General features: G+C 37.6%; 1 protein-coding gene across 1 annotated transcript in view; it reads right to left on the bottom strand.

The window, feature by feature from the left end:
• Window positions 1–1,981: 1,981 nt before the first annotated feature.
• GDA (guanine deaminase) overlaps window positions 1,982–15,190 on the bottom strand; it is a 32,377-nt gene continuing 19,168 nt past the window's right edge. Inside the window, exons 10-14 of the mRNA XM_055791118.1 lie at window positions 14,560–14,627; window positions 13,944–14,090; window positions 10,828–10,946; window positions 9,702–9,729; window positions 1,982–8,652 (exon numbers count right to left, since the gene is read on the bottom strand). Coding sequence (XP_055647093.1) covers window positions 8,582–8,652; window positions 9,702–9,729; window positions 10,828–10,946; window positions 13,944–14,090; window positions 14,560–14,627 — 433 coding nt within the window. The 3' untranslated portion in view covers window positions 1,982–8,581. The remainder of the gene's footprint in view (window positions 8,653–9,701; window positions 9,730–10,827; window positions 10,947–13,943; window positions 14,091–14,559; window positions 14,628–15,190) is intronic.

Here is a 15,190-nt window from a genome sequence, read left to right as displayed (position 1 = left end):
TGAAGGCACAGCCTCTTGGAATGACTCAGCCACCCCTCTCTCAGGGCTTGGAGACGTCAGAGCAGAGGATTGTACGAGTTCATTTCTTTATAGGTTTAGGCTTAAAAAAATCTGTGAATTTTTCTGTAATAGCATCTTCTGCACACAGTTCAGACTTTTCTTTTTTCCCCCCAATTATCCCTCAGAGCATGTGAATCTGCGTAACAATGCTGGAAGCGCCCCCAAGATATGCAGCCCCTCAGCTGACATAGGGGAGGACTGCTCAGCACTGGCTGCCAGGTGCTGCAAGGCAGCACTGCTCTTGTTTGGCAAGTCTGTTTGATGTTTCACAAGCCATGAAAATAAAACAATGGTGACTCCTTCTCAAAACTAAAAGCTCAGGGAACAATTTTACAGCACTAATATGAGCATTAGCATTGCCCACAGCTAGCTGGAACTGATATTCTGTATGAATTATCAGAGGAGCTGGGTTTCTTACAGCTATGAACCTTCACCAGTGTGCTGGGAGATTGAGATTTGTTTAAGTCAGGGCTAAGACTGAAGTGTGCCTATGGTTTTAATACATCCAGAGGTTCCAAGAAGCAAAACACCTTTTATATTTTCAGATGGTACTTCTAGGAGAAAATACGAAATAAAGAGGCACCATTCATATTTCATCTGGATTTCATGGCATTTCTGGCCATATTCCTAAAGGACAGTTTTAATCAGAATTAATGCAAGAATGCAGTCACAAACTCACTCCTTCGGAAGGAAGAACAGCTAATTACAGAGTACAAGCACAGGGCAAGGAACTTTCATTTTGCATTTTAACTATGCTCTTAACTTATGAACTGTAACCCTATTAAGCTCAGTTATAAATGATCTAGTATCTGATTCCAAACCAAGAAGTCTTTGTATTCTTAATAGCCATGGGAGAAGACTGGTGAAAATTACACTGGTGATGTGTTCATGATTATTCAATGGCTTTTTTTTAAGCTTGCAAATTCTGTGGTCACTTGTGCACACTGTGCCTGCATCAACTCATTGTGGTGAAACAGGTAATCGTAGCCCGAGATTTACTGACAACATACCCAAAGGCTCTCAAATTTTCAAACTCACTCAAAAACCCTCTATACTGTAACATCTGTGCTCACATCTGGGATTTATACCGCTTTAAATAGGTAAGTATCAACAAAGCATTTCTTACTGCTGTTTTCCAAAATAAAATGTTAACAAGCAGAATTCCTAAACTGGAAGTCTAAATGGATCCTTCTATTAAGAACAGTAGTCCATAAAGAAGTATTCTTTCACTTATCTTTCCTCTGTAGTTTGCATGACTTCTGCTGATAAGTTTGTTGATGAAAATACAGAACAGCTTTATTTCTTGTGCACATAATTTTGCATAAGTTGGTAATAAATTGCACATAAATCTCAAAATTTCAGCATACAATTCCTCAGTGTGTAATTAGTAGCTCTCCTGTGGTAGTTTTTGTTTTAAGAAAATAAAACATTAAAAAGAATTTATTTTTTAAAAAATTAAAAAAATTCTGATGAGTTTCAGTGCTTCTGAGACTGGGGACATTTTTATGCCTAAGCTTTGAAAAAAAGTGAAGAAAAACACTTTAAAGGAGACATGACTCTGTATGCTTGCTGCCAAACATTAGATGGTGGCATTTCAGGATAGTCTACTTAGACACGAAATAATAAAAAGGTTACTGAAGTACTGGCTGTGATTTATTGAGCCAACAAATCTGGTAATAAAGATACATGAAAAGCTGTAAGTCTTGAATCTGAAAAAAGATTCCCTAAAATAACGTTATGCATACTAAGCAGAGTATGCAAACCTCTGTGACGGGTGTGCCCACGTTCTGCAGGGAACATGTAAGTTCTGTGCATCTCCAACACCTTGCTGTGTATTATAGTCTTCACTGAAAATCTTCATCAGTCAGATTGCCACCTTTCTCTCTCTCCACCAAAGTCAAACACAGAAAGAGATAAGGGCTGCTGTAAACACAAGGCCTCTTTATTTGTTTCAACAGTACATGACTTCCCTTTTAGCATGACTAAAACCAAGCAGAACAGTGGAAATCACATATACCACTATCCCTAATACATTGCTTTTGCTTGAAACTACATGAGTACAACAGGAAGGATAAATTCAACAACATTAAATCCAGTTAGGCATTTTTCACAAACGAAAGAACCAGAGCCTACACACAACAGGCAACAAGCAGACCAGAATCAGAAGCGCTTATTCCAGCAAGATGTGAATTCTCCCTTGGGGAAAGAAGGTTCATCTTGAAGCAAGGGCTGCAAACTTCCTCAGCTAAGGCATATCTGCAACTACTTTTTAAAAGCATCATCAGTAAAAGCTCTTTAAAGGAACACATAAACCAGCTCCAAAGCCACAAGGCCAGATAGGACACAGAGATCAAAGCCTTCAGTTGTCACTAATGTTAGTCCCTTCTACTGAAGGCTTATCTCCAGGGTATATTTGTACCTAAATGTGCCTAGGAGCACTGGGCTAAGCAAAGCCTTTGGTAACTGAAGTGCAGATCAAGGTAAAACATTTTTATGCTTTTCTTAGCTGCTCACAGTTTACATCCTGGTCTTGGCTGGTTTGGATTGTTACTAGCTGACTCAAGTCATGAAGCCAAATCACTAAGACCTGTGCAAACATAGTAACATCTACTTGACAGGACAAATATTTTGAGTCAAAGTGCTAGGTGGGCGGGTGTAAGATTGCCTTTTAGCCTTATCCTTCTCCCAACTTCACTGATTCAGCATAGTTATTTCCATACTAAAACCAAGTGTATGAGAAGCCAGAAACTAAAGCCAGAATTAAAGCAAATCCATGCTTCTGAGTCCTGACCGGGGAGGAAGTGTGGATCTGGGCATGACTATTGCATTCACATCTACAGAAGTGACTGCCTCTACAGAAGCCACAGGGGACCTCAGTGGTTGGAGTACACTCTGATTCAGGACGTATTCCAGGAAAGAATTTCCAATGAAATTTCCAGGAAACATCCCTCCAAAAACATTGCTCAGCCTTTCAAGAAAAACTAACAGTTCTATCAGCTTTACACAACAGATTGCTGTTGATGTTGCTGATGTCCTTTTGGCTTCCCAATAATTGTTTTTGTTGCTGCTGTTATTGCTTTTTCTACAGAGAGCCTTGCAGATGTAATTTGCTGGCTTCTCTGTTGAGAGAAGCACAAGTTGTTGCACATATTGTACAAGGGCTTATAAAAAAAAAACCAAAACCAGACCAGCAACTTTAAGTCAAAGTTCCTAATACCTAGAAGTTCACTATTGGGTATACGCTGATGTAATTTAAAACATGCTGTGCTCTCTGCAGTGTGCTTAACTTCAAAACAATCTGACTTTTAAAGCAGCTTATTTTCAGTTACTCTAGTCACACCAGATGTGTGTCTTCCTGTGCCAGACTTGGTCACCACTGCGCCACCAGGCACATGACAGGGGATGACATCTGGGGCATGCAGGAGCGGAGCCTTCCTCGGGACCAGACCAGCTCAGTCTCTGGCCTGGCCAATGCCAAATGTTTCACAGGGCACGTGGAGGTAAAGCATAACGTGCCCTTGCATTAGGTTTCTTCTGCAGTTGTTACAGGTAATTTTGATTTAAATCTTGAAGTAGAGGTTAAGAAGTTGAGAAGTGTTATATAATTATGCTATGATTAGCTACAATTATTTGGGCTTGTCTAATTAAGTATGTAAGTAACTGCTTTGGAAATAGGCTCAGTTGTTGGGCAACAATGACATTCAGAAGGGATGAGGGCTGTGATTTAACAGAACATTGCCAGAAAACATCTTTTTTTCTGTTTCCCACCTAAAACTTCACTGACATGTCATCTTGTTTTCATGAGTTCCTCTGATCTAGCTTCCTTCTACTTTGCATTATTTTGTATTCTGCTAGCACCCTTTTCCAATCTCCTCTCATTTTCTTTCCCCAGTCCTTTCTCAAATTTTCAGAATCCCTTGGCTTTTTTTTAAATACCTTTTAGTTGTACACTATCATTTTAGAAACAACGACCACTGCTGCACACCAGGCTGCAGATAAGGTAGCATGATTTATTTGTGCAAATCCAGTATTTTAAAAGCTGTCCACTTTATCATCTGTTACAGATTGCTCCTGGAAATGCTTAAAACAGTACTTTGAAACAGCTTCTCCGAGCAATGTTAATCTTTTCCTTTTAAAACTGGGATATTCTTTGAAAGCACTTGGGATTTTATTTTTCAAGACTTGTGTATTCTTTTAAAATGTGTAACTAAGAATAGTTACATTTTCCTTTGTTCAGTAGAACAGTAGACATTTAGCAATAATTATTAACTTTTGCTAATCTGCACTGCAAAATCAAGATTAAAATTTTAAAAGTCAATTTCTCTGTAAATATTTTAAAATTAAAACATTAGTATTTGTGTCAGTTTTCATAAAACCATTACAATTTTTTCATTCATGAGTGCATAATTAGGCACGGACTTTTAATCAGGGTCATTTTAACTTTTCTTTTTCTAACAGGAAGTCCACTTACAATACTGAAAATGTTCAGGATGTGAACAAATGCACATTTTTTTTCCTACAAAGTTTTCTGATTGCACAGAAAACACAGAATAAATACAAACATTAGGCCAAGGCAACATTTTAAAGTGCAGAACTCCACTTGCCATACATTAATAATTCAAATAATGCTGAATAATGCACAGACGATACTTACTAGCATTTCATTAAAACCTAAAGTGACACAATGAGATCAACATATAACAGTAATTCAAATACATTCCATTTATAATAAATAAGTGCTCATCTGAACATAGAACACAGTAACCATATTGTCCCAGCAAGCAAGCTTTCCACAAACTACCCTTTTTTTTTTTTCCTGTGTCTCAGTGGTGTGCTAACATTGAACACAAAGACACATTAAGAAAGAAAGATCCCATCCACAGTCTGGAAAGAGAACAAATGGGGAGTGACATCTGGAAACAGTTGCATGTACATTTTTCCAGAGGTTTTACCTTGAGTCAGTAGCACTGTCTCAATTTACGCAGACTGAAAATTATCCCTTTCTTTTCTTCCAGTTACTCATCTCCCCTTAGTGTTTGCCTAATTTTTTAATTCCTTTTTTTTTTTTTGGGTGTTGTTTTGTTGTTGTTTTTTTTTTGGGGGGGGCGGCGGTGTTGGGGATGGTGGCAACAGGAAGGAAGAGGGAAGGAGGTTGCTTTAATTTGTCTTCAGCTGCTAAGTTCTGAGACAAGAGGATGGAGTGGGAATAGTCATGTCCTACCCCAACCACCCTCCCCTACTCAACCCTGGTTCAGTTTGCAGGGTAGTTTTGCAAAAGGATTAAGTTTATTTTGGAGGAAACTGCACCAGAGGCTCAGCTGCATGCCCAATATACTCCAGCCTCTAAAAGAGACATTAAGAGCCTGAACCAATTATTTGGCCTGCTTCAAACTGCATATGCAGTGGGGACATTTACCCAAGGAAATGGTCTGTATGTAGTCTTAAACTGCATTGTAGATGTGTAAGTCTCAGCAGTACTGCTCTAATCTACTGATCCTCCCCTCTTGTATCAAGTATCTCGGTAATCTACTCATAGCCAGTGAGCCCCAAGGACCAAAACTTCACAGTGGGATCCTCAATGATTTCCCCAAGATTACTTCAGAGAAGTTTGGCTACAACATCCCCTGTATCTCCTAAAACTTAAAATTTCCATGCGTAAGCCACCTCCCACTAACAAGCTTTTGGGACTACCTCAGGGAACCTCACTTTACAATTTTATTTCTGGCATTACAGTCTTCCTCCATTCAATTTTAAGATGCTGCTGTTGAAAGTACCTCCCAGTTTATTTGTTGTATTAATTCCTCCACTGGCTTCCTCTCACATCAAATTCAGGTTTCTTTCCTTTAACCCTAAGCATCTCAGCACCCACTGTCACGCTATCCATCTGAATCCTCACTCCTCCCAGTCTTGGGCACTGCCAGGTGCAGCAGCTCTGGCAGCTGAGATTCTTAAAAAGTTGATTCTCCATTTCCAAGTCTGGGTAGTATATGGGTACTAGACACTAGAAAAACTATAATGAAAAGGCTGAGTTCCTACTGTGTGCCTGAATTTAACAGGATTCAAACTGCTCACGATGCAGCCAGTATTCAGATACAAAGCTCATTGGCAGCAGTAATCTAGAGAGCCCCTTTGTAACAGGGCCAGTGGTACAATGTCGGATTTGTTGAAGTTTTTGTGTGTTCCTAGTTTTCAAAGAAGTAACCCCTCCTTCCCTGCAAATCTTTTAAGAAGAAATGCTGAATTTCTTTTTTAACAGCACTACAAAATAGTGGGAAAACAATGAAGTCGGAGACAGTTAAGACTACCACTAAAATAAAAGCGTTGATTTAATTCATATCTCTGGAAGTGAAGAAATAGGGCACAAACATACATTGTACACAAGGCTGTGTAACCTTCACTCCAGAAAATATTCTTGCAAGAAAGCCAAAGCTGAAAACCATGCAACTCCTTAAAAATAGTTTCAAACAATAACTGGGAGGATTAAAACACATCTCACAGATCTTTGGTTTTGGAACGTGAAATTTGGTCAATTAAATTCATGTCAAAATTCATGAGGAAAAATGCTCCCTGAATCGTGAAAGTTAAAGAGCTGAAGATTGTATTTGCCAAGCAAGTGTGCAACCGTGTAGGTGATTGGGACACATGAAAAACAAAACCAAAATGGTTAAGAAAACAGCCTGATGGAATGTGGAAATCTTAATCCTTAAATTTTGACTCCCAAAGCTTTAAGAAGCATTTGACATAGAGGAAATGAAAGCTGTTCAGTAGGGCTACATGGCTTTGGCAAAAAAAAGCCACACCAGAAAGACTGAACTGCCATAAGTGCCTAAGCTAGCTAGCTTTTACACTTCCACTTGATGCTATACTGTCTCATGTAGGCATAACCATAATGGTACATAAACTCTGAATATGCTTTCACAATCAGAATGTTATCAGCAACATTGGGACAAGTACCCTCTCAGATGCAGACATGAAGTAGGACTTTGGTGCAGTGACTTCCCTTGTTCTGTGAACAGAGGGAAGTCCTGTGCCTTTACATCACCAGGCAGTGAGACAGAAGCGTCAAACAAAGCTTAGTGAAATCAAAGGAATTTGAAGCAGGCCTTAAAACATGTTTATAGTAACTCAGTATTGCCTCTGTTGACACTGAAATTAAAGCTTACATCCTCTGTGTTACAAAAATGTAATAAAGAAACAAGAAGAAATGCTCTCCTCAAAATAATCTTAAAAAAAACCCCAAAACCAAAAACCAAAAACCAACAACAAAACAAAAAAAGTTGGTGATAAAAGGTAGGGAAATAGATTTTTTTAAGAAAGGAAGTCACATAGATTTCCCAAACAAAAAAGGAACATTTTTTACCTGGATTTATTAAGAGCTGGAATTATGGTTGCCACACAGAGCACGTTAAGGCTGAACTGCTTTTTCCATTGACAATTTCCACCTCAAATCAAAGGTGGTAATGGCCAGAAATAGCCCATTTCTCCCGGATTTTTTTAAAAACCCACTCACTTCCCTTACAGAAAGGAGAAGGGTCATGGTTATCCCCTTGTTTGAACAGCCAGGAGTAAATGAGCTTGGGAAGGTTCTGCAGGAGGCTGAACTAGATGAAGCACTCCCTCTGATTCAGAAAAACCTCTGCATTTGTTTGCAATTGCATAGCCTGCTCAGATATCCTAGTGCCTGCTTCTAATTCAACACATTTCATTCAGCTGTCACTCAGCTAAAGGTAAATCAATGGAGTTGGGTAGAAGATCAGGCAGACCACTTCTAGACTTAGGAACAAAGTCTGCAGAAATGCATTTTCAGCTGACAGTATCACAGAACAATGCAGGCCTTCCACTCTCCCAGCCCATCTCCCTGTGACTAATGCCCCATTTCTTATTTGTTTCTTCTATCTGACTATGAATGCCAAATCCGAACTCTTTGACAGTAAGGACCCTTATTTATTTATAAATATATGCTTCTTATCCAATTTCTCTTAAAACCCCCAATGTTTTAAATGAAATGATTACTTCCAAAAAATAGGCTGCTGAAGAAAACTGGAAAATGTTCTAAATGCCCCAAAATGTCACTGATTTTTCCATACTTAGTGATAATATTATGGAAATTGCATTCTTTACAAAATTCATTATCTGTGAAATTAATTTACTAGCACTGGCTTTTTTGAAATTCATATGCATTACAGACAATAAGAGTCTCACTGCTCTTTGTAATGCTTCCTACACTATTATTAAAAGGAACAGCAAGTGTCCTCTTTAATTAAGGTATTTACCAAATCCCTTATCAATGCACACATGCTATTTTTACAGAGAAATTTAAATATCCATTTCCTCTAGAACTCTGACAATTTTGGTGAAGTAATTCTTGAAAGGTCTAACAAAATTTCTAATGTTCATTAGCCTTAAAACATGAAACAAGAATGAGGTGTCGTTCCTGATGATCAGGCACCGTGTTTAAGCAATATTTTCCAAATCAGATGCAGAATGATCAGCGGAGATTTTTTGGAAAAGGGAGATAAATTTATACGGAACTTGAAAAAGGAACCACTTGCTTTCCAGCCACATACACTTCAGAAATATTCCGATCGTCACCTGAAATAATATGGTCAAAACAGGGATTAGCACATCAATCTATGTGCTGATTTAATGAATGAAAATTACACAATCCACAAAATCTATTTTGGAATACATCATGTGTAGCAACCACTTCCTAGAACTCTGAAAGTTTACTTAGAAAGAAATAGTCAGTGCTACCACAAAGATCAATTAATGTTCAAAATATTATGCTTTTTTAAAGAAATAAACATAGCACTCAGCTTCTGCAATGGTGTCATGGGTTTTCTATACATTTAGTAGATTCAAACCCTGAAAACATTGTATATCTGTGCAGAAAACACATTATTGCACAGTATCCGAACTAACTCAGGTAGCAGGGAGAAGGAAAGCTGGTTTGACTCAGCTAGCTTCTCAAGAAGGCAAAAGCCTAATTAGACAATGACACAAATGCGGCCCGAGCTAACACCAATTACCTCTACATAACAGCATCATGGGCAGCACAGCTTCTGGTCCAGAAGGCGCCCTGTCTATTCTCTTATGGGGGTGGGATTGTTTGAGTTGGGTTGTGTTTGTTTTAAAGGCCATCGTTTTTGTTTGGGAGTAAAAAAATTCACAATGGCAACTGGTCTGCAGAAGTCCTTCTGAGCTGAACTGGTTGTGAACTGGTGATTAGCATGTCAGTGTTACTTTATTGTGAAATATGATTTAGATCATACTGTAGCTAAAGATAGCTGTGGTAATAAATCTGACAAACCTGGTGCATCTGATCATGTTAAACTGGCTATTTAACTATGTCCCAAAGAACAAAAGTTAAACCACTTAATTCTTACTCAGTATTTATAAACAAATATTAAGAAATGTAAGCAAATCAATAATTAATTAATTAATTTAAAGTAACATTAATGTTAACAGATAGTGGCATTAATGTTTATATACATTGTAAACAAATATATTTAATTACTGTAAACAAGTGTATAATTAATTATGTAGAAATAAATTTATTATTAACTTCCACATTAATTTAGGCAACTTTTGATGTACAAAACAACAAAAGAACTTTATGTGGGCTCATACTCTGAACATACCTAGATACAGGAACTTCTGGAGAGCATCCTATAAAAAAATAGGAGAAAACCAAATTCAGAAAGGAGTATCTGCTCTACCAGATCATAATTATTTGAAGCTTGAAAGAACTGATAATAATAAAAGTTTTCCCAAATATTCCTACTAACAGGAAAATCAAAACTTAATTTGCACGTTTTCTTATAGATAACTTTCAGCTTAAGGAGGGTGTATGTCTCAGGAAGAAAACACTGTTTTGTTTGATGTAGAAACAAATACCTGCCTAAAACACAATACTTCCCCTTCTTTTTTACACTTCTCAAATTCATTTACTTATTGAAAACTAAGAAAAAAATTGTAAGCATTTTTAAAGTCCTAAGAACCACTAACTTAGCTAATAAGGCTTAGACATAAATATTTTTTTCCCAGAATTATTTGAACTAGGGAGAAGGTCTAAAATTTAAAGGATTTAATCTAATCCAGTTATTGTGGCTAAAACAGATTAAGGAGCAATTAGCTCACCATTTATGTCTGCATTTCTAAGTAAATGGTGACATTCAGAATAGAGACAGCAATAGACAGTCTGGCTTGCATCAGTAAATTCAAGTAACTGTTGTTCATTACCTTTTTTAATCATAAAATGGTTTTGTATGAGAAAGTGTGCCCATCGCATAATGCCAATACTGCTTGTACGTTTGCACAAAAACTGTGCCTTCAACTCAAATTAGCCATCTTGATTTCTTTTATAAATTTAAAATAGCAGTGCAGTCAGGGCAACCTAGTCTTTACCTGGGAACAGGTGGCCATTTTCAAGTTTGAACTCAAAGTGTTAACTAAAACTAAATTGCTTTTTCTTGGCTGCCATTTGTCACTGTGAATAGCAAACTAATTGTCAGCTTGGGCTAATAAAACATGCATTATAAAAAGGTTACATGTGGTTTTGTTCATGGGGATATAGGACTGTCACTGTGGACAGCATGATTCCAAAAAAAACCAACCACTGAACCTCTTGGGCCAAAACACAGCAGTGGTGTAGTACAGCTGATCCCTGTTACTGAAATAACTTTCAAGACACTTCTGGCTGTATCACAGACCTTCCCCACATAATTCCCCTTAATTTTTTTTGACCACTAATCCTGTTCTGATTACCTCGAATTTATCAGCAGAGAACAAGTCAAAAGGGCTGTCTGAAGCCTTCGTGTTGATCAGCAGTGCATCAAATTCTTTGCCAACCTCAAAGTTTCCAATCACGTTGTCTAGCCCTAGAGCTGAGGAACAAAATAAGCTCACAAACAGATATTCAACACAAGTCTCTTTCCACCACGTGGAAGCACCTGGCAACTTACTTGAGGTGTTCATAAGAAAACCTACAAGAATTTAGATGATTATAAGGAAAAACATGAAAGCAAATTCAACAGTGTGTATGTCAGCATTTAGTTCTTAAGCAACTCTTCAGTAAAAACATATATTTTGGTGAATGTCTGAAGGGCATCTGCTAAGGGTAAAAGAAATCTGAAAAACAATTTGAACCTCTCTTTTGATTTTTGTTCTTTGAACGTTCTCCATTGATCTGATGTATAAGCCATTAACTGTCTAAAGTGGAATAACAATAATTTACAATGTAATGATTGTGAAATCATTAAAGCTCAAAATGGGGCAACAACATGAAGTCACAGAAATAGTAAAGTATATAGTAATATTCACTTTGCTAAGGCAGTATTAGATTTACTCGTTTAAACAAGTTTACTTGTTTACTGTTGTGACAGGTTGTATAGACCTATTACTATAGTAACATATAATAATATGATAATAAAAGATGTGTGCAGGGAGGACAACTAAGAGTAATTAGCAGGAACAGAGAACAATATGGTATGGGGAAAAAATCATAGCCAGATCTGAAGGTCTCATACCCACTTATAAGGCTTGTCTTGTGGTCTATATTCAAAGCTTCTGGTTCTCAGGTCCACAAGCACTGAAAATCTACAGGTTCCTCTTCAGTGACTGGGTGCTTACAAGTGTTTAGAATACCTAAAGAGAGGCTTTGTGTCTCTTTGGAAATTGTTTTGGAGAGTTTTAAGTTGTACAAAATATCTGTGTATTAAATCAACTTTTCCAATGCTCTGGGGTTAAATTATCAAAGGGGATAATATCTGCAAATAATTTCTTCACTTGTTTTCAGATTGCTCCTGTCCAACAAGGGAACTTCAGCCTTCAGTGAAGTTTGTGTGTGGCAGGAACTTCACAAAACCTTAAAGATGTTTAAACTCCTCCAAATGGTGAAATATTTTGATTACCAACTAGTTTCAAAATGATCTCATATTGCTTCGGCCTTGTGAGCAGGATGCAATTTTTAAGTTAAACACAAGAGGGTGACAAGTGCTTAGGAGTCTTAGCAAAGAAAATTACCGCAACAAAGAATCATTTAAATTTCCACAAACTGTGTTTGTCCAGGCTATTGGCAGGTTGCATGTGTAATTTATATTCTACACTTGAAAGTGATTCATTAAGGATAAACCAGCTCCAAACCAAGATATAGTATAAATACATTACTAAGTAAACCTAAGAATCCAGATGAAACAAGTGCAAGAGTAGCTGTGAAACCACGTGTGAGTTTGGGATTTTTATAGGTTTTCCTTTCCATATCTCACCCAAGTTGTTCTCACCTTTTATGAGAACAGTGTATATATATATATATATATGTATATATATGAGAACAGTATATAAAAGATCTCTCCTTTTTTGTCCCCTGCCCATTTTCTGTGTTCTCTGTTTCCCCATTACACCCTCCAGAAATTCAAATACACTCCCGAGAAGACCTGTTTGATGACATTTTCATTACATCTGTCAAACTTCCACTGATAGTTGTCAACGGTGTTTTCTGACAGCTACAGAAAGTTACACTGAAAAGACTTGGGACCCATTCTTTAACAGGTAGTGAGATTGTTTCTGCTAACTGAAAAAGTAATAAATCTTTACTTATGTGTGGATTTGCTCTCTGCTAAATCACTAAAGCTTTTCTAATTGTATAAATCAGTATGGGCACAGTGATCGTGACAAAACGTGCCAGTGGATCAGAATAACCCATATACTATATGACTATATTCCGCAGATGTAACTGTGTATTAAACAACCATGGTGCATATCATGCTTAAACTTTATGCTTCTCTCTGACTGAGAAGTGATTTGCATGATGTTTTGATTTGCTGGAAAGACAGCAACAAATTGCCTCGCTGTCACGGTTTAACCTTAGCTGGCAACTAAGTACCATCAAGCTGCTTTCTCACTGCCCCACCACAACACCCAGCAGGATGGGGAGAAGGAGTAATTGGGAAGAAGGTAAAACTCGACAGTTGAGATAAGAACAATTTAGTATGTGGAATAAAATTAATAACAATAATAACAACAACAACAATTGTAATAAAAAGGAGAGCGAAGGGAAAAGGAAAAAAAGATTAAGAAGAAAAACCCCATCAAGTGATGCACAATACAATCGCTCACCATCCGTTGACTGATGTCCAGCCAGCCCCCCAGCAGCAATCAGCAGCTCACAGCCAACTCCCCCCATTTTACAACCTAAGTATGATGTTGTGTGGTATGGAATATCCCTTTGGCTAGTTTGGTTCACCTGTCCTGGCTGTGTCCCCTCCTAATTTCTTGTGCCCCTCCAGCCCTCTGGTTGGCAGGGCATGAGACACTAAAAAGTCCTTGACTTAGTATAAACATTACCCAGCATCAACTAAAAGCATCAGTGTGTTATCAATATTATTCTCATACTAAATCTAAAACACGGCGGTGTACTAGCTGATGAGAGGAAAATTAACTCTATCACAGCTGAAATCAGGACAATGAGAGCTCAAAAAGCAGAAACAAAAATAAACTGATGACAAACTGGATGCATGATTTTGCACAGCTTTTCCTCCAAGTGTAGGTTGCTGAGAAAACAGATTTCCAATTGCTGTGATAAACGTACAAGCACTAATGATTAAGAAGTCTGAGGATCTTTGCAAAGAAAATGTACAACCCTGTAAAATCATTAATAAGTTTCTTATTAAACTGTCAACATCAATACAAATACTCTTCTGTTATGAGCCTAGTACGGGTATTACAGACTGAAGGGTATCGGTATCTCTGCCCAGCAGATATTACTACTGACTTTACTACAGCACCAGAAAATCTGTGAATTCAGCCATCTTTTAAAGACAGGAGATGTAGTATCAAAAAGAGCTGTAGCTCTCTGCACACATCCTATAGAAATTTCTTCTTACCTTGGCTTCCTCCCAGAGTGGCAAGTTGAAAAGCTTCTTCAAGTGTTAATCCTGTTTCATTCACTTTATTGATCTGCAGGCTGTTAGATGCCATCATTGTCTTCCTGATGGCATCAAGCATAGAAGCTGAATATCCACCAGCAACATCTAGAAGGGATCAGATTCTTAGAAACAAGCTTTGGGAATAGTTCTCTGGGTTCCATTTCTATGAGTGTAATCAAATGTTATAAAGTGGTAGATGTGATAAACACAAAAAGTTTTGCTGGCAAGCACTGTCTCTGAATATATAATATCTAATATAAACGCTCTCACATACAAGATAGGTAAATAGAACACAACACAGAAACACGTAACAATTGTTGTTCAAGCCCTGTTTACTGTCACAACAGGAAAAAAACTTTCTTCATTCATTTTTGCTTTTATTTTAAAATGCTTGTGGACCAGCTCTAGATTTCAGCACTCTAGAAGGGTGGGGTGGGGGGTGGGGGCAGGCAGGTAAAGCAGGTCCATAACTTCCAGACATACTAAATTTGACATATGAACATAACAGGCATGGTTCTGTATCTCCCAATGGTTTCCAAGAAAAAAAAAAATGTTGTCAGAGCAAACTACTAACCTGTGCCAAGGCCAAGCTTCACATTGTGTTTCAGGACCTTCTGCACATTTAAGACACCACTGCGCAATCTGGATTGGAAGAAGAAATGTGTTCTGTGTGATACACGCAGAGAAAGTTCAGGAAGAGTAAGGCTACAGAGCCATTTCATGAGAACGTATGCAACAGATTTGGGTTACAAAACTGGGATGGAGCGTTTGCATTCATACATCTGAAAGATGGGGTTTAATCACTAAAAATAAAGGCAGTTTTTCTTAATTAAAAACTCCCACACTTTTATAGTTATGTACTGAAAAAGCGCTCTCAATACACCTATGAAAAAATTCAAATATGATGCAAAGTATTTTCCAGATGGGAAGTCATTTCATGAGCTCCTGTACATCACCACAAACAAGATATTGATTATGGTAAAGGCAAAATGACTATCAACATTTAGTACAGTATCCTGGCTGGATACCATACAGTATCTTATTTCTGCTTAATACAAACATGGCTATATAGCCCATTCCCATTTTCCCAATACATATGCATACTTTGAGGGGAAGGGAGATGGCCTGAATCTGCCACTGATAGAACAGTCAAAAGAAATAAAGTTTAAAAAATAAATATATATATACATACATACACACACACG

This window comes from Falco peregrinus, chromosome Z, assembly GCF_023634155.1.
Source record: "Falco peregrinus isolate bFalPer1 chromosome Z, bFalPer1.pri, whole genome shotgun sequence".
Classification (NCBI taxonomy): Eukaryota; Metazoa; Chordata; class Aves; order Falconiformes; family Falconidae; genus Falco; species Falco peregrinus.
The sequence above is the reverse complement of the archived record's forward strand: the minus strand, read 5'-3'. Positions and strand labels throughout refer to the sequence as shown.